This window comes from Hemibagrus wyckioides, linkage group LG03 (genome assembly GCF_019097595.1).
Source record: "Hemibagrus wyckioides isolate EC202008001 linkage group LG03, SWU_Hwy_1.0, whole genome shotgun sequence".
Classification (NCBI taxonomy): domain Eukaryota; kingdom Metazoa; phylum Chordata; class Actinopteri; order Siluriformes; family Bagridae; genus Hemibagrus; species Hemibagrus wyckioides.
In genome coordinates this window covers 19,756,968-19,783,634 of record NC_080712.1, presented here as the reverse complement: position 1 = coordinate 19,783,634, position 26,667 = coordinate 19,756,968, and the positions used below count along the sequence as shown (strand labels likewise).

General features: G+C 35.7%; 2 protein-coding genes across 3 annotated transcripts; one reads left to right on the top strand and one right to left on the bottom strand.

Annotated features, from left to right (window-relative positions):
• Positions 1–188: 188 nt before the first annotated feature.
• LOC131351027 (exocyst complex component 3-like protein 4) lies at positions 189–18,008 on the bottom strand. 2 transcript variants are annotated; one of them, XM_058386122.1, is made up of 13 exons: positions 17,595–18,003; positions 14,982–15,275; positions 14,597–14,794; positions 13,597–14,212; positions 12,846–12,963; positions 12,612–12,737; positions 12,380–12,480; positions 11,750–11,848; positions 6,427–6,550; positions 6,185–6,307; positions 4,079–4,231; positions 2,233–2,351; positions 189–1,604 (listed from the first exon to the last, which is right to left on the bottom strand). In XM_058386122.1, exons 2-13 carry the CDS (start codon positions 15,250–15,252, stop codon positions 1,406–1,408), a joined length of 2,247 nt encoding a protein of 748 aa, XP_058242105.1. In that variant the 5' UTR covers positions 15,253–15,275; positions 17,595–18,003; the 3' UTR covers positions 189–1,405. The 2 variants fall into 2 exon arrangements, with proteins under 2 accessions (XP_058242105.1, XP_058242106.1); XM_058386123.1 differs by lacking the exon at positions 4,079–4,231 and having other exon boundaries at positions 17,595–18,008.
• si:dkey-45k15.1 (exocyst complex component 3-like protein 4) lies at positions 15,229–25,889 on the top strand. The gene is made up of 15 exons (XM_058386124.1): positions 15,229–15,283; positions 18,481–18,544; positions 19,764–19,921; positions 20,188–20,364; positions 20,503–21,121; positions 21,214–21,328; positions 21,409–21,537; positions 21,652–21,752; positions 21,912–22,025; positions 22,176–22,299; positions 22,381–22,503; positions 22,588–22,740; positions 22,870–22,991; positions 23,078–23,234; positions 23,438–25,889. Exons 3-15 carry the CDS (start codon positions 19,765–19,767, stop codon positions 23,438–23,440), a joined length of 2,094 nt encoding a protein of 697 aa, XP_058242107.1. The 5' UTR covers positions 15,229–15,283; positions 18,481–18,544; position 19,764; the 3' UTR covers positions 23,441–25,889.
• The last annotated feature ends 778 nt before the right edge of the window (positions 25,890–26,667 follow it).

The following is a 26,667-nucleotide window of genomic DNA, read 5'->3' as shown; positions in this document are numbered from 1 at the left end:
ATTTTTTTGCAAATGTTGTAGCTTTAATGTGAGTATCACTTGCTTGTGGTTTACAGCAGTGGGTTCAGAGGATTAGAGCTAGTGTAGAGGAGGCAAAGCACAACACTCTCATTATCATAACTCACTCTCAGTAACTGAATTATACATATGAAAGCATAAAACCACTCATGAGAAAGCCTTTTCAGGAGAGACACATTAGTTTATTAGACTTTACAGAGGCCTTAATTCTTCAGTTGTCTGCTCGTTTAATTCAATATGGAGATGAATATACAAGGATATTGCATTTTTTATTTTAGCTTCAGAAGGTGCTTGTATACTGTGTGAAACCCAAAAATGTTCCACTTCATCAAACAAACAGCTTCCTTCTTACAAATGAGAGGGCAGAAAAACAGAAAAACGTTAAATTATCAACTGTGTAAATGAACAGACACAAAGTATATGGTTAAACAATGATTTACAGCCATTACACCATACTAACAAATATTTTTTATAACAATATTTACACAAAATATTTTAGGCTTTAAAATATTTCTAGATATTTCCCCACTATTCCTGCAGTCAGGTCACACATGGGTGGTCAATGTCATCAGCTCTATATCCATTTCAAGCTACTCCAGAATACCTTATGATTCATATCCACGGGCTATTTTAAATATTGCCACTATAGTCTGTTACTTCCAATTTCTATTCTGTCCGGGTCCTATCCCAGTGGATCGCTCTCATTTAGGTTGTCCTGTTAGTCCTGCTCTTTTCCTGTTTTATTTCCGTTGTTTACCAAGATGGTTTTTATCTTTCCCTGTTGTTGACATTGCTGGCTGTTTTTTTAAAGAAATACAAATTTTGAACACAACACAGTATCATTATGTTTACCAACAGACATTGTGTAATCACAGGATCCTTATCGTGATTGGAAAATAAATTAGAAACACACATCATAGAATTGAACGCATCATAAAATTGAAAGGAAGTAACTGGATGTTACAGCAGGATGTTCTTATTTTAGACACAATTATTAGACATAAAATTAAGTACATGAATACTAAAATTCACATTTAAAAATAATTTAATTTAATAATTATTTTAGATGAACACAAATATTTAAACCTGTATCAAATATTTATTTTATACATTTCATATACAATTATCCCAAGTCAGTAGACATTCTTTCTCAACGAGCTCTGTCTATGTCCTAATAAATCTGAATATGCTCTAAACTCATGATTTCAGCTTTAATGCAAATCAGGCCCTTTTGGCTGCTACTGTGTTTATGTGTTTATCAAAGCACATTGGGTTTAAAAGCCCTGAGGTTACTTTATTAGCTTTTAGCTTAGAAAATATATGCCAAATTTTTTTTTCCAACTGGCATACCAGCAAACATTACTAGGGCTAATTTGTTAGCAGATAACTAGAGGAAAGAACAGAAAGGCATATTAACTAGGCAGTGTTGGCTCGCAGCTACCTCCATATTATTGAATAGTGCATGGTTTGTACTCCCAGCATTCCTGGCATGTTTCTGCAGGTCAGAGAACTTCTGTAGGATCACCTGTCTTTGCCTGCCCCATTTTATTCCACGAAAATACAGTACTGCAGAGAGATGCTTTTGGCTAGACATGGGAAAACAATTCAGAGTTAGATCACATTTGTCTCAGGGAGTTTTACTACCATCAAATCTGGTTTACTTTTTAGGGATCTAAATAATACATAATATTAGAATATAAATAAATCTGTTTTGTAATAAGGTCTATTGTTAATGTATATAAAACTGATTCTGCTAAAGACATAGTAACTTCAGTGTCAGCAAAATCCAAAAGTTTCTGGGAATGTGACTGGAAATTCCATCTCCCTCCCTTTTAAATCCTTTCCTCCTCAATTTCCTGTCTGTGTTTAAAACATCATTCACAGATTTGATAGCATTTACGCTAACAGTGGGTGACTCATTAAAGCCTGGCACACATTTACTGATAAAGGAATATGGATAATAGGATTAGAAAAGGGGAAAAAATTAAAAGGAGCAACTCTGGCCAAACCCTCTGGCCAAAGAACTATGATTGTGTAAAATGGGTTCACTACTGGCAGAGAAAGACAGATTATATTCATTCTGTTCCCTTAATGGAATACAAGAGCTTTGGATCATTTGGTTATTGTGAATGTTATTTCCCCCTGTAAAATATTAATAAATATTTTTTTCGAATAATGACAGCCGGGGTGCTAGATTAAAAAAAGGGACCTCACCTGAAATCTGGATACTCATCAACCAATGGTGATAGGCAGTTCTTTATTTCACTCTTTTTCTCTTCAATAATCTTTTGCAGGTGGCCTCCTACTGGATAGAGCCAGTGTTGAGCAGAATTCTGTGGAGAAATAATAGCAAGACAATGTAGTAATCTAGTCCTGTAGACCATCATCTTGCTTTTTAAAAAAGAATCTGAATCTATCCAGATAACAATTAGCCATGACCCCAAACAAAAAGTTCCAGAGGTATTTGGACAGGAAGGAAGCAAGGTGCTAAACATGCTAGACTAACCTCCGGGAAATTGCGCACACAGCATAGGATCTTTGAGGATTGCCTGGAAAAGCTGTGTATTTATAGTAAGTTGCATATAATAGTTAAAACTAGATGATTTTTTAAATAATTGCAGTTTTTTTTTTTTAGGTTACTATCACAAATATAAATGATATTGCTTTCCTCTAAATAATCCCAGTTAGTCTTTATAGTCTTTATTTTGAAGTTCTAATATGCCAAGTTAGGGCAAACCAACCAAGAGGTAAAAAACAGAGCTGAAGATGTTGAGGTTCTCTTTGGGAGTGACAAGGTTGGACAGGATTAGGAATGAGTACATCAGAGGAACAGCTCATGTTGGATGTTTGGGGGACTGAGTTAGAGAGGCCAGATTAAGATGTTAAGAGGAGGGAGAGGGAGTATATTGGTAGGAGAATGTTGGACATGGAGCTGCCAGGCAGGAGGCAAAGAGGAAGGCCAAAGTGGAGGTATATGGATGTAATAAATGAGGATATGAAGCTAGTGGGTTCAAGTGTTGAGGATGCAGAAGATAGGGATAGGTGGAGAGAGATGATTCGCTGTGGTGACCCATGAAGGAAAAGGCTGAAAGAAGAAGAAGAAGAAGAAGAAGGGCAAACCAATCAAGAAAATGCTAAAAAACAAAAACAAAAATCAACAATTCAAAAGTCCAGTGTCTTGAGACATGGAAGGTCAATAATTTGAAATCAGGACTGAAACCAAGATTTGACCATGACTGATCTGCTTTAGTAGTGGAAAATGGTATATGGACAAACAATGTGTTTAAATGTGAAAGACCCATTATGGTTTTCATTTTGAAGAAAACACTTCTGGGGCTTTTTACAGATGATGCAAGAACCATCAAATGATGCAAGCCAATACAGGAACCTAGCTGGAAATTACTTTTAAACATCACACAGCCATACAAAATTGCTAAAGCTTAAAAATCTTTTATGAGAAATATGCTAAAAGAAATAAACATGAGTGAACTAGCTCTCATATTTATTCTGCCCGCTAATCCAGAACAAGCCATTAAAAGATGTGAACAAGTTTATTTATTTGGTATACAAAAGACAATGAAGCTTTATAAGAACTACATGTGGCCTATATAAAACACATTTCACCCACACATTGAGTACATACAGGATGCTTATTTGCAGCTTGACAATTACTTACTGAGCTACCAGAATTTTCACACAAGACACAAACTGCACAAAGCTACTCACAAGCACCAACAATAATAAAAAGTTCAGATTTTTCAAAGCTTCAGATTGTCACTAATTAGTATTACATTTTCAAAATAATCAGTTCTTATGGTGCAAAATACACATTATCTGGTAAATATTATCATTGTCAAAAGCATTGTGGGTCTTATCAATGAAAGCTTATTTTCATAGTTAACTTGAAATACTTTGCTCTTACACTAGTCCAAATTAGCAAAAAAAATGTCACTTGAAATAGAACAACAGATAATTTGCTTTTACTGGTTAGTATGTGGAGTATTCTTATTCTGGGTATAATCCTTCAGATGTTTTAACTATGAGAGTGTGGTTACTGTACCATTTCCTGGAACAGCTCACAGAGTTCACCCCATTGCTTGTCTAGTTTGGCAGCAGCTTTTTCACTCTTCCTGTTTTTGCATGAGTAGTTATTCTTGATCAACTGTGATATATACTCCTTCACCACAAAGTAATGCACATCACTCACAAAGTCCTGTAGTAAAACATACAAAAGACACCCAGACAAAAAAAGACAAGTAAACATTTTTGTTTTATTCACATATACCTTATATTTTTTTTTTTATAAGAAGCAAGATTTTCCTTTTTGCTCTATCATTATGACATAAGGGAAACCCCATATTAGAAGCAAAAAAAGGGAACTACAATCTTTTGCACTGTGAATGTCTGAAATGTTTGTATGTTATCTGTAACTGTGTGGGTTACTTGGTCATCTGCAGAATTTCCCCAGACCTCCTATTGAAATCATGTATTTTAGAAACTTTTCTAGCTATTTTTAGGCAGTAAAGTGTGATTAACATGTTTTTTTAAATATATGTTTCTATTTCTGTGTAAATTACTTACTTAAAGACGCAGTTTGATGGTCATTTGTAAGTTACTGGTGTTCCCTTTTTGTCAGTTGTGAATCGAAAATATGTTCTAAGTGTCATCGTTAACATATGAACCTGAGATGGATAGGCTACAACTGCAGAGGACAACATTGGTTTCACTTCTGTCAGCCATGAACAGTCATCTGAGGTTATCATTGACATACTTTCACAAAAACAGTCCTGTACTTTCTGTGATCCTGTGATCATTCAGATTCTTGTTCTTGGTCGACAGGAGTGGAACTGAATGCGGTCTTCTGCTGTTGCACTCTAAGTCCATTTAAGATTTGATGTGTTGTGCATTCTGAGATGCTTTTCTGCTTACCACAGTTGTAAAGCTTGATCATTTAAGTTACTATAAACTTTCTTTCCACTGAGAATCTGATCTCTTTCATCAACAAAGTGTTTCAGCCTGCAGACCCTGCTCACATGATGTCTCTTTTATTTTGTACACCATTCTGTATACGACACTGTTGTATGTGATAATCCCAGGAGATCAGCACTTTACAAAATACTAACCCTCCTACTATTAAAAATACACTCATCTGCTTTGGTTGTTTTGGATAATATTGAGGTTACTATAACACTCAATTTTATAATCTTGAAGAACATCCCTCATCCCTCTGCTAACATAAACCTACCTGTGAGAACTACTGAGAGTTTACATGACATAGGGGAGGGGAAAACATCATTTCTCAGAGACCCAGAGGAAAAGACATGATACTATCTGTAACGTCTGGGACCCCCACCCTATGCGGGGCTCGACCCCAGACGCCCGTGGTGTGTGCGCGCACGCCAGCACACGGTGTAATGAGACCCATGCGCAGGATTCAGCGAAGCACTGCTTTTATTACATTTAAGACGCGACATAGGGAAACAAACGTAACACAAGACATGGCGTGGATAACTAAACAAAACAAAACCTAGACCTTAGCTTGGACATGGAACCTAGCAAACAAAAGCCCAACAGAAACCACGGTACAGATAACAACCATGGACAAGGACACAAACACAAGGATCCCTATTTATAGGGGTGGACATTAGGGCTAATGGGATACAGGTGACACAATCAGGATAGGAACAATAGGAAGGGCGTAACAAAAGACACACAAAGAAGCAGGCTTCCAAGGTTCACCTGCCAGCGACCTCTCTGGGCCTGGCAGGGAACTGTCCAGCTGTTCCTGACACTATCATTGATAACAGAAATTGTACTACCTTCCAAATGTTATAAATAACAAAAATCTGGACTTAAAATAATAAAAAAAAGATCTTTCTGTTCAATTTGAAGTCAATCAGTGAGATTTTATGGTGATCTGTAATTTTTACATTATATTACATTACATTAAATATGTAAACATTACCTGAAGCTTTTAATTTGTATCTGCATAATTGTATACACTGTACTATTGTGATACAACTGGCTGATTAAATAACTGTGTAACAAGATGTATGTTTGGTTGTGTGTATGTGTGTGTGTGTATCTAAGAGAGAGAGAGAGAGAGAGAGAGAGAGAGAGCTACTGAGGGAAAGACACAGACTATGTGTACTGTAAATGTTCTTACCTGTACACATTGGGGACTCATGTGTTTACATTGTTGGGACAGAGTTTCAATTCTCTTATATAATTTTTGAAAGTCTTCTTCAGAAGTCATCCACTTCCTTGTCATCATCATCTTTAGAAGAGGCTATAAAGAGTATTAAGAGGTTAAAGATTAAATGATCAAAATACGTATATTATTATATGCCAAAAGAGTCAGAGAAGTCCACTCATGACTCAGAGAAGGCCAATCGTGATTTTCTTTACCTTAGTGTCAGTTTTGAAATGCTCTAGAAGAGCTTGCCTCAGTCTGTTAACCAGCCCATTTATCTCCTTGCCCAGCTGCTCTACCTCAATTGGGCACTTCTGTCTGTAGCTCTCAATTTGCTCACTAGACAATCACACACACACACACATACACAAAATGAATGACCTACAGATTTCATGACAGGTACAGGGTGAACTACGCTGCCCAGATAAGAGTTAACAGGAGCCACACCTTGAGTCAAGCCTCAGTGTAGTGTCCACAAAGCCATGTAAAGTGCCTTTGGGAATATTAAATGTTATTAAAATCAGCACAGGCATTTCTCTCCTAGAATTGAGTGGGGCGCTTACTTCAGGTGAGGGAACAGACCTTGCCCCTGGTTGATTGTAAGACTGATAAACAGATCAGATCAGTGGTAGCAATGTCACAGTCACTGCACTAGTGATGAAACAGGAGCTCAGTTTTTGGTTTTAGCAGTCTGTTTACCAACTAAGTTACATCCCTACTATCACCTATGGTGGCGAGCTGTAGAGGTATAAATGTACCTTAAAGTACATTTGCCACAAGAGTACCCTGTAAGGTACAGGAAATAGTCCTTAGGGTGACAACTGTGGACCTTTGTTTTACATTAAAGGTACAAAATCAGTTCTTACAACAAAGGGTACATAATTGTACTTATAACAAGCTTAAGCTACAGACAAATTATGCAAATCACAGATCACAAAATCTTAATTTAAATTAAAAGTGTGTATATTGAAATTAAAAAAGGTACAATGGTAAATTTCCATCCATTACTTGGCCAGTATGACCTATATAAGTTTCATTAATAACTAGATTTGCCTCAGGGAACGAGGGAATCCTGAAATCTCAACAAAAAAAAAAAAAAATTTTTCAAATTAGCAATGAAATCTGGCATGACCTGTCCCATACGTGCTGTTCAAAGGCAGGGTAGGTGGTTTTGTTAAAAATCTTTGTCATACAGCAGTGCCGATCTCTTGCTTCCAAAGCTAGTTTGCTATTGCTAGCCCTTCCGAAATCACCTACCCTACGTTTAAGGGCGCGTCTCAGTATGCTGTTTCTGTCAACCGGAGCATTAGTGGCAGCTTCAGTGAGGTGACATCTATCAGTCAACATTGCACTTTCTTCCATTCATAAGTAAATTAATATAAGCGCACCGTCTTTGGTTTAAACTGCCACACGGTTCTCAACTTCTACGCATTTGGGTGCATGCAAGTCTTTGTGTGTGTTACACTTATTCGTCTATATCTGTATATATAATTTTGCCTGTGTGTTCAGAAAATGAAGTGGATGGAGAAACAGTGGATTGTGGACTCACTGAAGCCATGGTTGCATCGTTGTTTGATGGTTCCTTCAAAAAGCAACTAAAATTTCAAGAGCCAATACAAGGAGAATGAGACCATTGTAGTATTAGAGTCAGTACCAGTTGAAGTCGCTACCACTGATCCACTGATCCAAGGTAAGGACAATATTATGAGGATGCCGTTTTGGTAAACAACATAAAAATGAATAAATTTTAATGTTATTATGAGAGTATTGTCGGCTCATTTGTGTATGTGATTCTGTTTTTTCCTGAATTTTATTTAAAAAAAAATTGAATTTGATGTCTCTTTATGCAATAGGATCCACCCACAATTGGTTACTGATGTATTTATGTTATATTGCAGTGGTGAAGCAGCTCACAGGGGACTACCTGTTGTGACTGTCATTCCAACCTTTCCCAAAGATGTCCAGGTGAGACTTGACACCAAGGAACCGTGTCACACAGTGCCAAAAGTACGCAACAAAATAATTAGAATGCTGTATGAAATGATGGCAGAATACACCCTGTAAGTATAACAATTATTACCATCTCTGCTACTATAACTGCACTACTATTAATTCACAATCTACTGTATGAAGACCATTAGACAAAACCAAGAGATTGATCTAGAGTTTGTTTCTGCCTTTGTGTGTAGTGTGAAATACCCTTTCACAATAAGGTAGATAATGAGATAAGGAAGGAAATGGCTATGTAAGTTTGTTTTTTTTAATCTACTGATTTATCTCAAGCTACATAATTGCACAAGATATTGTTACTTCATTTTTACTTGATGGAAAATGCCAAATAGTCAAATCTGTGTTTTTTACTAGCATACCTGGCACATGTCCCTAAAGTGTAAATTTAAAGCAGAATGTGCCCTGCTCGTCAGCGACAGTGAAGTCAGAAAGCTGAAAGAGAAGTTTGGCCATGCAAAGCGGCCCAGAGACACCAGTGCCTCAGCAAGTCGAAAGCCAGCTAATGTAGCATATGTAAGCCCAATGCCATATGCATAATTTATTTTTGCCCTGTTAATCACTTTTACACTTTCACTTAGTGCAGGACAATGTAAGGCAGGTACTACAGACATTTAAATCTGACATTTAACTGAACATTAGGTCTCATTGTTTATGCAGTTTGGGTTTTTTTTTCCCCGTTTTTGTAAAATGAGTGGGTAGATGTTTCTCAGATCTGTCTCTGTCATTACCTCTCACAGTCTAAGCATTATCTGTTTCTGTTCTGATGAAGGAAACTTGTGTTGGGGAGGATTCAACATCTATTGAGGCCCATGTGAACACGCTACAAAGTGAGTATCGGAAGAAACATCCAGATATCTCGACTGTTAAAGACGAATGACAAACCTTTTAATGTTTTATTCTGCTGTACCCTTTTAGCACATCTCTTAAAACATTTTTTTTAGATTGAGAAAACAATTTAATATTTTTGAAATGCATCATATAATTTGAACTTTACACATTAGCTTTCTAATTGCATTTGCAGTTCTGCACTTTTTGTAGCTGTACTGTCTGAGCCATGCAAAAGGCTGTTACAAAGCTGACCAGTGTGATTTGCCTGCAATAAAAATGCCAATAAATTAAATAATTTACTTTAATGCCATGGTCTGTTTGAATACTCGATTCTGATTGGCTGGCAGGTGTTGATTAAATTCGTTTAAATGCACAGGTGGTTCCAGGTCAGTATAATCATGTTCTATATTAATGCGCTGCCTATAAAAAAAACTGTCAATTTTACCCTTCTGGTCAAATATTGCAGTGCAACATTATTAACATCTTTAACATGTAAATGCTGGCAAATGACCATGGGATAAGCAGGACAATCCACGGCTAGCTGTGCAAATGATTTGAATGCGCTGCACACCAGGTGGTTCTTTGCCTCCATGTTGTGCATTCAAATCGTTTAATGCATAGCTAGCAGTGGATTATCCCTTACTTGAAATTGAAAAAAAAATATATATATATATTTGAAAATTAAAAATTATTTATTTGAAGAAAAAAAAAATTTCTTTGTAGGGGGACCCTGCTACACCCTTTCCAACCATACAACTGATGGATGATGACTGGAAAATGGCAATCATTGGAAGAGGGCTCAGTGTGGTGAAAGTAGATGGTATAGAAGTGTGCCAGTGCACCAGCCTTGATGAAGCCTTCATAACAGCCTTCTGTATGTATTTTGCTTTCAACATTGCATATCCGCCACACCTTAAAAACACACTGACTTTCCTTTAGAGGCACATTGTCAACATTGTGAAAGAGGGAGACAAGCCGCTGCCAGTAACTCTACTCCGGATGATTAACCTTTTGTATTAGGTCCTCATGCCTCAACTGTACCACTGCCCAAAGTGCACTCGAAGGACATTCATGTTGGAGTTGTACATGCACATGAATCAAATTTTAGTATCACCTTTGGTATAAATGAGTGCATATCAACTTTTTCAAGATTCCATTCTTTTAGACAACATGTGTACAGGAAGCACAGCTGCTTTGTTTTTGGACCTTCTGATAACAAAAATGACTGTCCCACTGAAGACCCAGCACTACAGCAACGCAGCTTGAACCTGGATCAGCAAAATTCTGAGACTGATCCCAATTCTTCTGATCCTCAAATAGTTTTGCCACTTTTACATAAACTATTAGAAGATTTTAGAGATAATCTGTTTGTCAGTCCAACAAGACATTACAGGTGATGTCAACTTTTTCTTCTTTTTTTTCAAAGAAAACTATGATTCTTTTATTTATCTTCTTGAAAACAGTGGTTTTGATATTTTTCGAAGTGCCCTGAACTTCAGCAGGTTTTGCACTCACAGGGTGTCCGCGGATCCTTAAATAATCTTAAATTACATAATATAATAATAAGGCCTTAATTAGCTTTAAAATGAAGGCTGACTTCATTTAACTTCACTTTGAAGTTTGAAAGGTTTGGCAATCTGGGAAAGAAATCTCAGTTAAGGTAGTTCAGGAACACTTAAAAGGGAGCCGCTGGTTGGCTCCCCACTAATCTTTTATATTCCAGAGCAGACATATTCCACAGGATGGAAAAACCCTGGAATACCCAGGACTTGTTTTAGAGCTTACAATTTACTTGGAACATTTGGGAATCCCCCAAGAGGAGGAGCTGGCATGTGTGACCTGGTATAAAGCTATCAGGGTTAAGGCTGGAGATTCTCCTGTTGCCAGTGTACGTTACATCAGGAAAACCAGCATGGAAATGAATGAATGAATGAATGAATGAACATACGTAGGTTGTGCATTGTGTGCGACTTCTTTTGTTATGATCATGTTAGTTAGCTGTGCATTGTCAGAAACCATTACTGTAAATCCCTTCATTTAAACTATGTCAAGCATTGTAGCAGCAGTACAAACCGGTTTGTAGCCTGTTTGTAGCCTGTTTGTCCTGTAGTTTGCTCTAAAGATAAATGACTGGTTTTCAATAAAACATTGAACATGAGCTATATGAAAGTCTTTTCTGAGCAACTTCTGCTGCTTCCATTAAATCACATGACTTAACACACAAACATATGCACTCACCCAAACATGCACATGCACATGCACACACACACACATACACACACACACTGTATATAATTTTTTATGAATAAAATAATACAAATACAATACATTTTTTAAATTTAGTAGCTATTTAGGTGCCACACAATTCAGAAATGGGTTGTAAGATATGGCACAGGACAAATAAAATAGATGTCACAGAAGACTGTTGGATCTGAGTGGCACTGTGCTGACAGATTCAATTGTTACACCTCCACATTGCTCCGTTCAACACAGGAACCTCCATCATATGACCATCAAAATAGCAACAGATAGTACACCCTAAACATCAGAATCTCAATGTGTGGGAGTTTGGGAAAAACTGCAGTTTAATATTGTGCTTCACTTCACTTTTTGCCAGACATGAATGGATTAAAAAACAATAGTTGCATTCTCTGATGTCATTTTGGGTTAGGGATTCACAGTGTGTGATAAGGTACTTACTTAAAATCAATGAAGCTGTTGATGTAAGTAATGTGATATTCAGCCCATAGAGAAGGATCCAGAAGAGTTTTGTTCCATTCTACAAATGCTGACTCAAATCTTTGAAAAAGGAAGAGATAGAGAGCAAGCTGAACAAATATTTTGGTATGTTGAAATCCAAAGGTTAAGCTCAGCTTATCATTTTGACATAAATAAAGATTTATTTTTTGTTTGACATGTAACACATCCTATTTTAAATATTAAAAGGATTTATTCTTTCATGAAGCTGGACACTTCTCAGGACAGGAAATCAATGGTTTCTCAATTAGATGTCTGAATTATGCAAAAAAACAAACAAAAAACCCCAAAACAAAACAAAACAGCAACAACAACAACAAAACTCCAATCTTACAACAACATAGAAAGGTGACAGATACTGAAAGTGATAGGACATTAAGAGTCAGTGCTTTCCACAACTTTACAGAGTGACAAAATAAATACAATTTGAATATATTTGGGTGGTAAAGTTATTAATGACTTGTCAAAAAGTTCAAACATTGTGGGAAAGGCTAAGCTGGTGGGATGTAGGCACCTCCATAATAACTAGTTTATAAAGTATTTCGCCTAAAGCAATATACTCTTATTACAAACCTTTTAGGAAATTCCTTCAGCTCATGGAGGCAGCAGTAGATAACTCTGTGCTCCAGGTTCATATCAAGCAAACTAGATGCCTGGATTGGTCCTTGAATATTCTGAGGGAAGAATAATAATATATAGTATAAATAAAAACTTGATTGCCACCTAATGGTAAAAAGGTGCATTGCATGTACTGCTTGTATCTGCTAGTTCATTAAACCATGTTTATGAAATCTTTGATGCATACCATCAAGATGTCCATGTGAATGTGAGAGAGGTAAAGTTCCTCATTAATTTGTGGTTTATTTTCGTCTTTCCACATTTCATCATGCTCCAGCTTAAGTATGTTGTCCAGAGATGATCTCACATCTGCCTGTTACAAACAAGGAATCCTTCATTTCAGAGTAGGTTAGTTGTTCACAGTAGTTTTGTTTTAGTAGCACAAAACTTCAAGCACTACCTATATGCATCTGTATCTTACCTGTAAGTGATCACAATATGCATTCTTTATCTTATCTAGGAAATCTGCCTCTAGTTGAAGAGTTTTCAGCTCCTCTCTCAATTCTGGCTGCAAGGAATCGCTTCCCATAATCTTCTCACTGTAACACAGTCAGATGAATCATTTCTATATCCATTAGAATGGTTCTTATAAAAGAGGTTTCAGCTTGTTTATTGAGGAAGTAATATAATATTATAGCAGCATAATATTATGGTAGTAGTCTTTATTTGAATTTCTTTTTAAATAAATGTGTGGTAGAATAATTTGATTGTGTATCTAACATTTTTTCTATAGTACAACATTTGTTGTAAATGCCTGTGTGTTCACAATGTAGAAATATATTACAATGTCCAGCAATGATCAGTTCTTCAGAGTCATTCAGTATCTAAAATGCTGAATATAGACATCCTACAAAAGTAAGCTAATTCAGCATCTAGGAAATGCTAATGTTAAAAATGTCTAAAAATAGGAAGGTTGTTCTTTAGTAACTTCATTGTGATACTAACACTGTCCAAACTGCTTTCAAAATGCTAGAATTTTATTTATTGCCATATAATTAAGATACTATGTGAACTTTGTAACAAGCTTCGAATTCATTAAAAAACGAATTATAAACGATATACAAATTTTACTAATGTGATCGTGGATAAAGATACTCACCATGTATCACATCATATTATGCAACTGAAATTGTGCAAGAAAGAAATCTATTCATCATAAACCAGCTTCTCACCTGTTGTACTGGTTCAAAATAAAATTCAGAAGGGCGTAATAATCCTTTGCTTCTGTCACTTTCCCCTGAAGCGCTTTTAGGTGTTCTCCAACAACTTTATGAAAGGTTGAAACGTATGTTTCAAACACATTAAAGCTTGGTGGGTAAGAGTTTATAAGCTCAGCTTTTACTTTCTTCAACTGCTCAACAATCACTTTTCCCACTTGTCCTAAATGTACTGCCAACCAGGAAACATTTTGGTCATGGCTGTCCAGGTGAATCTTCTTGAGTGTCTCTATCAGTCCTCTCTCTATTGCAGTCCTCCAGACCTCTCTCCAGCCACAATTCTGGCCTGCAACTTCTCTTTTTTCCTCCTCTTCGATAATGCCAGCCACCTGCACTAGTAGCTCTTTATTGCAAGATGGCTCGACAGAAGATTGCTGGACAATTTCAGTAAGTTTATCTTTCAAGTTGTTGTAGAGTAGATTCAAGTCTTTCTTTTTATTTAACAGTTCCATCGGAAACGATTTTTCACCAAGTGCTTCATGCTCACGTTGAACCTCCTCCCGCAAAGAGAGTATGTTGAGATACGCCTCTTCCAGGAGATCATTCTTAATGAGATTGTTAATCTGCATTACTAAACAAACACATATACAAGACAGAGAAACTCAGTTAATGAATGTACAGAAATATTTGGCATTAACCTAAATCTTTTGTTAAGTTTAAAGAATTTTAAATAATGTGAGTATTGATATAGGACATGTGGCCCTCACAAAAAAAAAACACTTCTCACAAATCAGAAAACTAGCGCATTCGTCTGTGTCTGCAGAAAACATATAGAAGCCACTGTTTTTTGTTTTTTTTTTGCATATAGAATGAGAGCAACCAGTTCAGAAATGCCTTAATATGCCTTAAGTGTGAAAGCTACCAACTGAACTGAAAAATGTGTGACGCCTTAGAGACTTAAAAACCCACCCCTCCCCCTTGCCTATAAAACTATTTAAAAAATGGAGATAATGACCTGATAAGGGGACTTGGGGGATCTCAGGAAGGATGTATAACTTCCAGGCTTCAGGTGTTTCTCCTGTAACCTCTGACTCCATTACTGATGACATCATAACCTCTGAGCACACCTCCAGCTCCTGTTTGCATGCGTTTTCCTTTTTACTTCCAAAGCGCATTCTCCACCTACCAGATTCCTGTTTAGTAAACTGTTCTTCTATTGTGTAATAAACAAAAGGACAAGTTTACACATTATAAATCACGTTATAACTACAAGAACACAGATCACCCGAAGTCTTTAGTATGGCTAACAATGCAAAATGAAATCTTTATTTATTCAGATATATGATTAAAAACTGTTGTTAGACCTGGACAAGAAATGTTTTTTTAAATGTAGTACTTACTTGGTGAAGTTGGAGATTGTACGGGATCTTCAGAGGAATTACCCAGGTCATTTCCATTATTTGTCTTCTCTAATTTGGTAATTGGTTCTTTGTTTTTCAAGGGCAAAGAACTGATCTCTCCAACTCTTTGAAAAGTTTTTTTCAAGGCTTTCATGCTGTTCTTCTTCTTTTTGATGTTATGTCTGTTATTTTCTGTCATTTCAGTGACAGAGTCATCACATGCTGAAATGTCACTAAGTCCATCAGCTTCACCTCTTACATTATCTGCCATCCTTCCAGCCAAAGCTCGGTGATCTATACAGGTATGATAGAGAAAAAATATATGAGATATGCTGAAGTAAGCTAAATAAAAATTAAATAATAATTATGTAATGTTTTGTATGAAGGGTGTAGATCAGCTGACTTGGCTATGCGATTTTAGTAAGCTGGGGGTTTTTTCAACACCATGATCTTGTTGTTTACTGAAAACAGAATTTGCCCTGAGAGGGGGAAGGTGCAGATGGTTCCACAGGGACACTACCTCACAATACTGCATTCAAGTAGTGACAGGAAAAGGCTAAATTACATTTCAACATTGATTAATATAATACTTTTTTGATACTCAATAATTTTCATATTTAAAAAAATCTTTTGTTAGAAATCTCTAAAGTGTGTGCTTAGAAGAAATATTGAATAATTAAGTTATTTTCCCTCTAAACAATAATTGTTATATTTTAATACTACATATTTCTGATTAGGAAACTCTATTCATTATAGGGTACATAGAGCTTCTAATCAATTAAGGGTTCTACAAAAATGTCAGGGTAATAGGCTATTTTAATAAGACCAGATTTATCCAGAATTGCCTAGAATCAAGACTTATGCTTTGTGCTCTCTCTAATCTCATAATGTGAAAAGCAGAAAACATTTAAAAATGGAGTCTTTTGCTGTGCAGAGATTCCCCTTTTTTTTTTTAAAATTCCTTTTTCTTGACCCAGTATAACACTACTGAAATACCCTCAGAAAATTAATTCCTCGGGTCCTTATGTATTTAAGTTTAAAGCCTTAGTTAATTAAAGTGGAAGTACAGGGCAAAAAAAATCAACTTCCACATGTAAAAATGCAACACTTTCAAGTACAATCTGACATTCAGATACTTACATGCAAAATATTTGGCTCATAATGTTTTATAAGAATAGTCATGAATACAGTCACTGTAATGAAAATACTAATCTTATTCCATCTAGCTGATGTACTATGTAAAGCAAGCTAGTCAAAATTTTATGTATATCTTAGAAAAGCACTGACAGCATTTCTTGTTTTCACTAAGTTTCAAGTTTTTTCTGCTAACAGGAGAATTATCTGGCTACACTCAGCACTTGCTGATTTGAGACTCAGATGGGGTAAAGTGAAGGGGTGTTTCCTCAGCCACATAATACAACAAGTCAAGGCAAATGCCTTTTTTTTTTAAAGGGAAAATAGATGAGCTGATAGGATTTCTCCTATCAACTGCAGCTACACTAGCCAATCATGAGTAGCTATGTGCTCATGCATGCAGAGGGGCAGACGAGTTTCTGGTAGTGCTTCTGGAGTTTCTGAAAAAAGAGCACAAGTATTTACTCAATAATACCTGAGTGAAGTACAAATAGTCCAAATATTTTCCACCCCTACTGCTTTATGTAATTCATATAGCGTCAGCACAGGTAATTCTGCTGTCTCTCATCATCAGGGTCCCCAATCAAACCTGAGTTACTCTATGTGTTTAGTTTTGCATGCTCTCTATGTCCATGTGGGTTCCTTTGTGTTCTTTCCCAAACCATACCAATACGAGGGATTAGCTATGCTAAATGGTCCCTGTGAATAGGATAGACTCCTGATTCCCCATGACCCTGACCAGATAAACAAAAGAATATTTAGTGCACAATGCCACATATGAAAAACACAAGGCACAAGCCAGCAAGACAAGAAATCCATACATAAAAACGTCCTCTTTTGAAAGGTATTTGGTTACGGCTGATTTTAAACGATTTAATAGAAGCACAAAGGGGATAATACGACAGGGAAATCCAATCTCTCTAGACAGTTCCAGTGCACTGCATTTCACAGTGCACTTTTGGTCTAATTTGTAATCACTCAAAATAAAGTATTTAGGAGCACCTGAGTAAAAATAATTATTTGTAACAACATGTATATTTGTTCACACAATATGCACATCAAATCAGCTTTTAAATCTGGAGAACTTTAATGGTTACAATGAAAAAGCCTGCTGTCCATTTTAACCATAAACAGTTAACTCTAACACTAACCCAGCATTCTAACCCGCTACAGTGAAGTGTAAAGCTGTGACCCTTTGTGTTCACCGATATATACCATTCTGAACATTGACCGCAGCCTGTATTACCTTTTAGTGACATGCAATTAGAATATTTCCTAATAATCTTAGGCGAAATGCTTCACACAGACTGAAGCGACTGCCTTTAACCTTCAGACATTACTCGGACAAAGCACTACTTACTGCAGAGATCAACAGAGATAAGAGCAGCGTATTAACCTTGCGTTGTCCCTCCAACGAGTTAGTACAATACTTTTATCTCGACTCGAGCAAACAGCATGTAGTAAATGATGGACACTTACCATAAGCCTCTGATGATTCTGTTAAACGAAACCTCAAAGCTTCAAATGCGCAATCCCTTTCGTTTTTTCCGCGATATAATCAGCAGCCTACCTGATTAATATTTACCTTTCGTTTTCACCTTAGGAAATCACCTGCCCTTCGATATGACCACTCCACAGTCATTAAAGCTATACACACCACCAAAAAAAACAAACAAACTAGCAACCAAAAAGCCTATTCCTGACCTATTTCTTTCTTTAAGTGTGTGGGTGTAGATTACACTGATGCCGAGCAGTCGGTGACTGGAGAAAAGTTATATTTATACATAAATATAGTCTGTTTTTGAAATGACTTCCTATTTTCGCGCACATTCAGACCTCAAGTCTCTACACACATACTATACACAGATTTCACAAAAACACACATGCTGGAAAATATATACGGGACTATATATGCCCATGATCTCGAGTAAGGTAAAATATGTTTAAAGTGTCTTTTGTCTGTGTTACTGAATGACAACAGTTGATTCTAAAGGGAATGGGGGCACTGTTGTGCTTAGCACTTGCAGAAATGGCTGTATTTAAATAGACCACATACTCAGACTGGCTAAAAGACAGAAAAGTGAAAACTACAGTATATGGTTAAATAGCCTTGTGAAACGTTGTAGCAGTGACATTCCAGCATGTTTATAAATTCGTCTCTGATTCTGGAGTACCTGAGGATTGTGTTTAATGTTATTGTGGCTAGTTACTGAGCAAGAATATTTATTTCAGTTATAATCTCGGTGTATTAATGTGCTGCTCATACATAATCCAGTAGTCTAACTAACTAACTAACTAACTAACTAACTAACTAACTAACAACATATTTATTTTTACGACATGCTAACGTGTGACGCTTATCAAGTAGGTGGGCCAGGTGAAACTGAAAGTAATTACGTCTGCAAGTCGATTGTCTCAGGTGGACACAGGTGAGTGTTTTTAAAGTATTTTTCCCTATTATTTATTGTTAGTAAATGGTCTGGTATATAACAAAATGTTTTTGTTTTGTTTTTTTTGTAAAAAATGTATCGTCTGATTACTAGAAATGATCTGTGGTATCTGATGAACTGGCCTTTGTTTTTGTGATTAAATGTTCCGTCTTTCGCTCGACCCTTTACACGCAGGATTGTGTTTTTAAAAAAGGTAACACATAAGCATCAAAACCGTGTTACTGAGTTGTATGTGCTTTCACTGCACCGTCAGCTATAAAAGTGTCTTGTTTCAGCATGTTTCAGTAAAACATGCTTAAAGTTTAACCGCGATGGTGCTGAGAGTAAGCCCTTGACAGGGTTGTAGCTATGCACTCTGTATAAAACCCAGAATACACTGTTATTTATGTTGCCTCTTTTTTTTTCTGCTTATGATGTGTGATTTTATGTATTGTTTTTGAAGATTTCATAAAATGACCACAGTTCTTGGACACAAATGTAACTTACACGGATTACAGATGACTAGAAAATTTGCTAATTTAATAAAATGGAATGAGGATTACTGACTAATGTAAAAAGTAACAATTGGTTGGCTGATAACACTGCAGTAGATAGATAGATAGATAGATAGATAGATAGATAGATAGATAGATAGATACTTTATAGATACTTTATTCATCCCAAAGGGAAATTCACAGTTTCCAGCAGTATACACAAACACAGGTAGTAGATAAAATAGGAAGGAATATGACAAAAATACTAAAAAACCCAAAATAGGGTACAAAAATATAACAAAAAAATATATAAAAAAACATAATATTACAAAATATAGCAGTAGATAGATAGATAGATAGATAGATAGATAGATAGATAGATAGATAGATAGATAGATACTTTATAGATACTTTATTCATCCCAAAGGGAAATTCACAGTTTCCAGCAGTATACACAAACACAGGTAGTAGATAAAATAGGAAGGAATATGAAAAAATACTAAAAAACCCAAAATAGGGTACAAAAATATAACAAAAAAATATATAAAAAAAACATAATATTACAAAATATAGCAGTAGATAGATAGCTAGCTAGCTAGCTAGCTAGATAGATAGATAGATAGATAGATAGATAGATAGATAGATAGATAGATAGATAGATAGATAGATAGATATTTTGGCATGGATGTTCTGTTGGAAATATCATCTATGATATATGTTCACAGAATGGCAGAAAGCGAAAACACTGCTAAAAAGAGCCCAAGTGAATCAGTGACTAAGAAGATCAGACGAACGTTCTCAATGACAAAGATAAGAAATCATGAAGTCCCAGCAGCAGATGGCACTACCTCGAATACCAGCCCTGTCTCCCCTGACACACAAAGTAAAATGAATTCACTTTACTCTCACTTTTCTTTTACAAGGCTGAATAATAGTTCGAAATGAAAAAGAAAGTATGTAGTATGACAAAGAATTCTGTAGTAGGGCTGTTTTACACGTAACGTTAAAAAGCTAAACAATACATTTGTAGATATAAAGCTACACTTAAAAAGTTTAAGTCCTTAACATTTCTTTCAGTTGTAGTTCTTAAAGAACTCTTGAAGGAGTGTAGAAGTGCAATTGGTAAGAATTTATTTTATTGATGTGTAGAGTCGCCTACAACAGATGTCTTAAGCTGGAAAAATTTGAGAAAAAGCTTCAGACGACAGTCTAAAGAACTTAAGGAATTATTTAAATCCAAACCAGAACAGGGTGCCACAACCAGCACTGTAATGGAGAAAGAGAAAACTAAGGACATTTATAATATTCCGCCATCACCTTTGTCAGGTAAGTACTTTATTAAGTAATAGAGTTTACTAAAGTCTCATTAATCAGATCAATTTGATATGATGTATATCTGTCAATGTGTCAAACAATCCTGTTTTTTTTTTTTTCTTAATCTTTCTTTCATATCTCTTTGTGCAGTTATGGGAATAAGTGGTCTCATTGAAACAGCAGCCTTGAAAGAGGCCTATCTGAATATACTCTCTCTGGAAAAGGAGATTAAATGTGAGCAGGAAGCCCTGGGGAAAGAAGCTTCTTCACCGAAACTGGGCCATAAAGAGAAAGACCTGAATCTGCTCTACAACAACCTGAAGGATAAAGTTATTAATATTGTCCGTCAATCCTGTGTCCAGCCTTCTTGCAACAAAGAGCTACTGGAGCAGGTGGCTGGAATCATTCAAGATAAGGAAAAGAGAGAAGGAGATGTGGAGGGGGTGGGGGAATGGAGGGGTGTCTGGAGGGCTGCAATACAGCAAGGGGTAAAAGAGACACTCGGGAAGATTCCCCTGTATAGCTATGAGCAAAATGTTTCCTGTGTAGGAGAACGCTTGGAGCTTTTGGGTAAAAAGATTGTGGAGCTGCTGGAGATGGTAAAGGCAGAAATTTTGAATTTATATCCCCAGAGATTCCAGGTGTTCGAAACATATGCTTCATCTTGTCATGAGTTTGTAGGTGAAAACCTAAAAGTGCTTCTGGGAAAGGTCACAGAACTGCAAGATTATAATGACATGCTGGATTTTGTTATCAAACGCTATCATAGGTGAGAAGTTGCAATGAGTGTTAAATACATTTCTACTGAAAAGGTGGACAATAAAATCATATTTACTGTTAACTTTACATTGTATCTTACAGTGAGATGATTCTTGGCAGTCCCTCTTTGCAGCCTGAGATGAAAGAGCAGACCTCTCTCACACTATCTGATGATTTACTTGGCCAGATAAAAAATTCATATTGTGACTGTCTACAAGTAAGTAACAGACAATACTGACCTCAGCAATAAAATGTCCTGTTTTGTTGCTAACTGTGTGTATAATTTTTTTTTATCAGAAGACTCTACCTGACTCACTGGACAGTGTCCTTAATGCTGAACAGGAGGAAGTATGGAAGAAAAAAGCAACACCCAAGACTACAAAAGAAGGAACTTACATCTCTGAAATTGACACAAATATCTGTGAAGTATGTAAAAATCTTAGTTCAGTTCTTTAATATCTTAGTATCTTTTTGACACAGAGAGCAGGTGATATTTTATAAAATATGAAGGTACACTCATCAACACTCTTTCACATGTAGATGATCAAGAAATATTCTGATAATTCCGCAAAGTTTGATGAGAATCTGGAAAAGATGGCCATATGCAAATGTATGGAAATTCTGAAACACTTTCCCAAAAGGTAAACAAAGCTCTTACAGTACATGCTGACTTGATAGATGCAGCTTTCATCTATTGCATGTATTAGAAACTTTAAAAAATTAATTAAAATGGACTGAAATATCAAATTTATTATACAACCAATGTACACATTTCTAGTGTCATTTTAATTTTGGTCTAGATTTGAAGAGGCGTTTTCAAAGCAGAGCCGCTCCTTGTTGGGCTCAGACTTACTGGACTGCTGCCTATGGGCTGGATATCACATTTCCTATATAAATAGTTTTAGTTCCCTCAAGTAAGTCTTCAGTAAAAAGTCTTTGTAATTCGTTGCATGTCTTTCCATTTAAGTCGAGACTTTTTTTGTCAGAAATACTGACAACTGCCCCATTTATGTGTTGATTTTGACTGTAAGATAAATGTTCTACAATGATTGTTTCTGTTCCAGAGAGCACGTGGAGGGATATAAAAAGACGTGTCCAGGAAAAGTGGAAGAGTTTGTGAAAGAGCTGGATGGACTCATTGACCATCTAAGACAAGCTCTGCTGGAACAATTTAAAGTTGAAATTGAGGTGGGCTATTTTGGATGTCAGAGTTAACTGATCCAGTTAATGCAGACTCCTTAGACTTTCTTTTTCCTTTCTTTGTTTCAGCCCTACCTGGGTGGTCTAATGACCAAGAATTGGCTTAACACAGACACTGATTTCAATGAACTAGTTAACAGAATAGACACTTACTCTGGATACAAGAAATCCATGAAACATCCATCTGCACAAGTGAGCATGATCATTTAGACTCTTGGTAAATTAATTAGGAAAAGAATATGTTGCATGTTATCATAACACTGCCTTGCCTTGCAGGCATTTGCTAATGATGTGCATTACCATGTAGCGAAAGGGTACATAGCGGAAATGCTGGGGAATAAATACTCCTGCAAAGGCAAGAAGAATGAAGAGGCTGCTGAGAAAATTAATATGCAGTGGACTGAGCTTAATAAGCTGTTTAGGGAAATGGTAAGACAGAAGTTATATGTTCAGATGAAGAAACATCTTTCTGCATATACTCATCATTATGTACTAAAATGTCAAATAGTAATGTGTGAAATATGTACATGTCAAAATATATGCATGTTGCTATTTCAGGGATCAACCTTAGACTGGCTTTTCTCACTAGGAGGTCATATTAGTAAAATCATTGAACAGGAACATGAGAAAGATATAAAGAATGTCTTAACACCGTTGGTTGAAAATTACCCAGACATAAGGTAAGCATAGTTTCCCATTCTTTACAATAGTGCATGTTTATCCAATAGTACTGCACACATTCTTACTAAATGTTTTGCATTTCTAGTAAAAAGCAACTGTCAGCTATTCTATACTTCAGAGACAGTGGCTTGTTAAAGTTTGAGAGGTCACCGGCCATTCAGAGCTTCAATGAGCTTAAGCGTCGGATAGATAACGGGAAAACAGAAAATACTGGAAAGCACACCTTCTTCAGTGACATCAAGGTGCTTATTAACTAAAACTGCAATACTAAAAATCCTTAAATTGATTTTTTTTTTTTAAAGAATTTTAAATATAAGACGAACAGAAATAGGCTATTGCCATTATACAAAACATTTATCTTGGTAAATATAAAATAGTATCTTTTTCTGTATTAACACATGTTTCCAATAAGTTAATATTTATTTAATAATTCGTTTCATTTTAGTGAAAAAGACAACAGCCTGGTACCCTTCTAGAAGTCCCTAAGCCTTGATGACCTCTTTCATTACATCACTTGTGTCATGATGGTGGTTCGGGTTGGATACAAGTGCAGGTTTTTTTCAACAAACAAACCAATCCAAAAGAGCATTCAAAAAACGTAGTCAAGCAACAGCCACTGGTCAGGTCATCAGTAAACAACATCTAAAAGGGGCAAAGTCAAGAATTCATGTAGCAAGTATATTACAGTTCAAACTCTGAGAGCAAATAAAAAACAAACAAACAAGACTTTACAACATCTCTATTAATAGCTAACAGGATGACTTTAGAAATGACTGAGAGTGTTGTTTCTTCTGTACAGTATACATAATACATAACACATAGTATACATGCAATTATCTTATCAACAATTAATGTGGCATCAGCGCAACACAAAAATATTATTCAGATGCAGGCCAAGAGCTTTAGTTAATCTGTGTGTGAGATTGCAAACATGTGGTGCTGTAAAATTTTTCAGATTGCATGTTGTTATGTATTCAGATAAAAAAATCATTACATACCAAAATATAAAACTTTATACATAAATAAATACATTAATGCTAATTCAGGGACCTCAGAGAGCTTCACTCACTCATTACTGAAACCTTTGTTAAAATGGCAGTTAACATGTCAATATCACAAATTTGCTTATATTTAATAGAGATCTAGAAATAGTGCAGACATTTAAATATTTATTTTCTTTGTTTTAAACATTTGAAAAATCTAAAACCTTATGTTTATTTACTATTTTCAGGGATTAATAAAGTCTCAGACTTTTAGAGCCAAATGTATATAATGTATGTAAAAAATATATACAATTATGGGAAAAAGAATGAACACCCTCCTTTAGTTTTTAAGGCCTAAATTACAAATGTGTGGTCCTTATGAAATTCTATAAAAACAAATAATCTCTGGTGACACAACAAATTAAAAAAATATTTGTCCCCGAAAAGTAAACTCAGAAACCAGATGGGAAAAATAAGTACTCCCTAGAATTCAGTAACTTGTAGACCCACCTTTTGGAAAAATAACTTGAAGTCCATATTTTCTGTAGTAGTTCATCAGGCTCTCGTATAGTTTTGAAGACATGGCCCTCTGTTCTTCACAATATTGTTTTAGTTTATGGATGATCAAGAGTATTGGTTCATGCATAGGATCTCAGAGGGTTGACTTGGCACTTCCAGTACCTTATTTTTTTGTCTTCTTTAGCCATTCAGATGTTGTTTTGCTAATTATGGCCTTCTTCACTTGTATCAATGTCTCTTTGGACCTCATATTGAGAGTTCTCATTTGGAATCAACTCCAGGCCATGTATCTTCATAATGTGTCAGCAAATAATGAGGAAGCAGGCCACACATGGCCATGAACTTGCTTATCACCCAGTTGTCCAATTACTTTTGAGCATGTGAAAATGGCAGGACTATGTAAAAATGTCTGTTACTCTTAACTGATTAAAGCAGTAATTTTTTAAAAAACCCTTGAATTAAAGCAGAAAGTCAAAACATTCATCACATTTTGATTGATTCAGAAAGAAACAATATTACAAAAATAGTGTCCAAATACTTATGGATCTGACTATAGCACTTGGGGTTTTCATTACATCCATGAGCATTAAAATTGTCTGACCTTTTACTGATTTTTTTTCTGGGACCCCAGTCCTGGAAAGATTGCAAGTTGTCTTTAGGGCTCCATATTTGTAAACAGTCCCTTTTACTGCAGAAAAGAGAAATTAAATTGTTTAGGAAATGGCCTTATAACACTTCCCATGTTGATGAGAAGCAAAAACTAAGATCAATTAGTCTTGTGCATTTCACTAGTAACAACTAGATGCCAAGTATGCTAATGATTGTGGGATTCGGAAGGGTGTACTTATATTTTTCCCCCTGTTGATTTACTTTTTTGGAAAAAATGACTACTAAGTCCCCTTTTTTATTCTCTTTTATTTTTGATTCTTTTAAAAATATCTATTTGGGCTAAAGGTGTGTCTGAAATTTGACATGTTTAAAAAGATTACATTTCTGTTTTTGTATTTCTGTTGTTTAAAAACTTAATCTGCTCTGCAGCTACTGTGGTTTTGTACTGTATACAATTCTGAAACTTGGATTTCTATTTGATCCAGTTTTCTCTGTGCTTTACTGTTAGTTGCCACTAGATGGAAAGCCACTGCAGGTTGCATGTTACTGAATAATCCAGTATGCGTTGCCATCTCGTTTATAGAATAAGCTATTCAAATTCTGTGAAAAAAGATCATTATAAAAATGTGAAATTTGTGGAACATTCTACCTTACGGTTTCAGTGTAATATGGTGCTCTTTGGATCTATACATTTATGATAACTGACCTTATATCATTATTCTGAAGCAGCTTTAAGAAACTTTGTACTGTGCAAATGGGCTTAATAAAGGTGTTTTTTTCATTTTATTTTGAATTTAATTATATTTGAAAAAAATATACCAATAACAACACTACACATGAACAGTTCACGGTATAAATGGACTAGCAGGGCTAATGGCATTTGACAGACACACTGGGTCCCATTTATGAATCTTTTAAAAAGTTGCATGTAAATCTTTGGGTAAGCCGACCTGAACTTTATTTCTGTTGGAATTTGCAAAATGTTCGGAATGTTTCTGATTTTCTTTGTAATTACATGAGTTTGTTGATTAATGCAAATACCCGTATATTACCAGGCAGATTCATGCCACAGCTTATTTACATTTGATCAGATGATTAGCTGATTTGCACCCATAACAGGCAAAACTCACAGGACTAACAGCAAAATTACTGTGCCAAAATCTGGACTCAAATTACAGAAAAGATTCATCAAGTATGAATTAACTGAGATGAAAATAACATGGCTTGACCTAAAAAACAAAAAGAAAAAAAAAATACAGAGAAATGTTTTTTTTCTTTTTACTAGATACTAGATCAGTCACATTTCTCATGCAAAAAACTTTAGCAGCACCAACAGTAATATGAGAGAGATAGCAGTGACTCTAGGAGTTGCCAAAACAACTATTTGGTACATTCTTAAAAAGAAGGAATGAATGTGCAAGCTCAACAACATTAAAAAGGCCAATGTGGTCCTTCTGTCTTGTCAGAATAGGAGGAAGTTAATAAGCATCCATGTCTAATGTCCTTTTGTAAATTCCTCAGATTTATTAAGCTTGTGCCTCTCATTTGACTTCCCTCCTGGTCA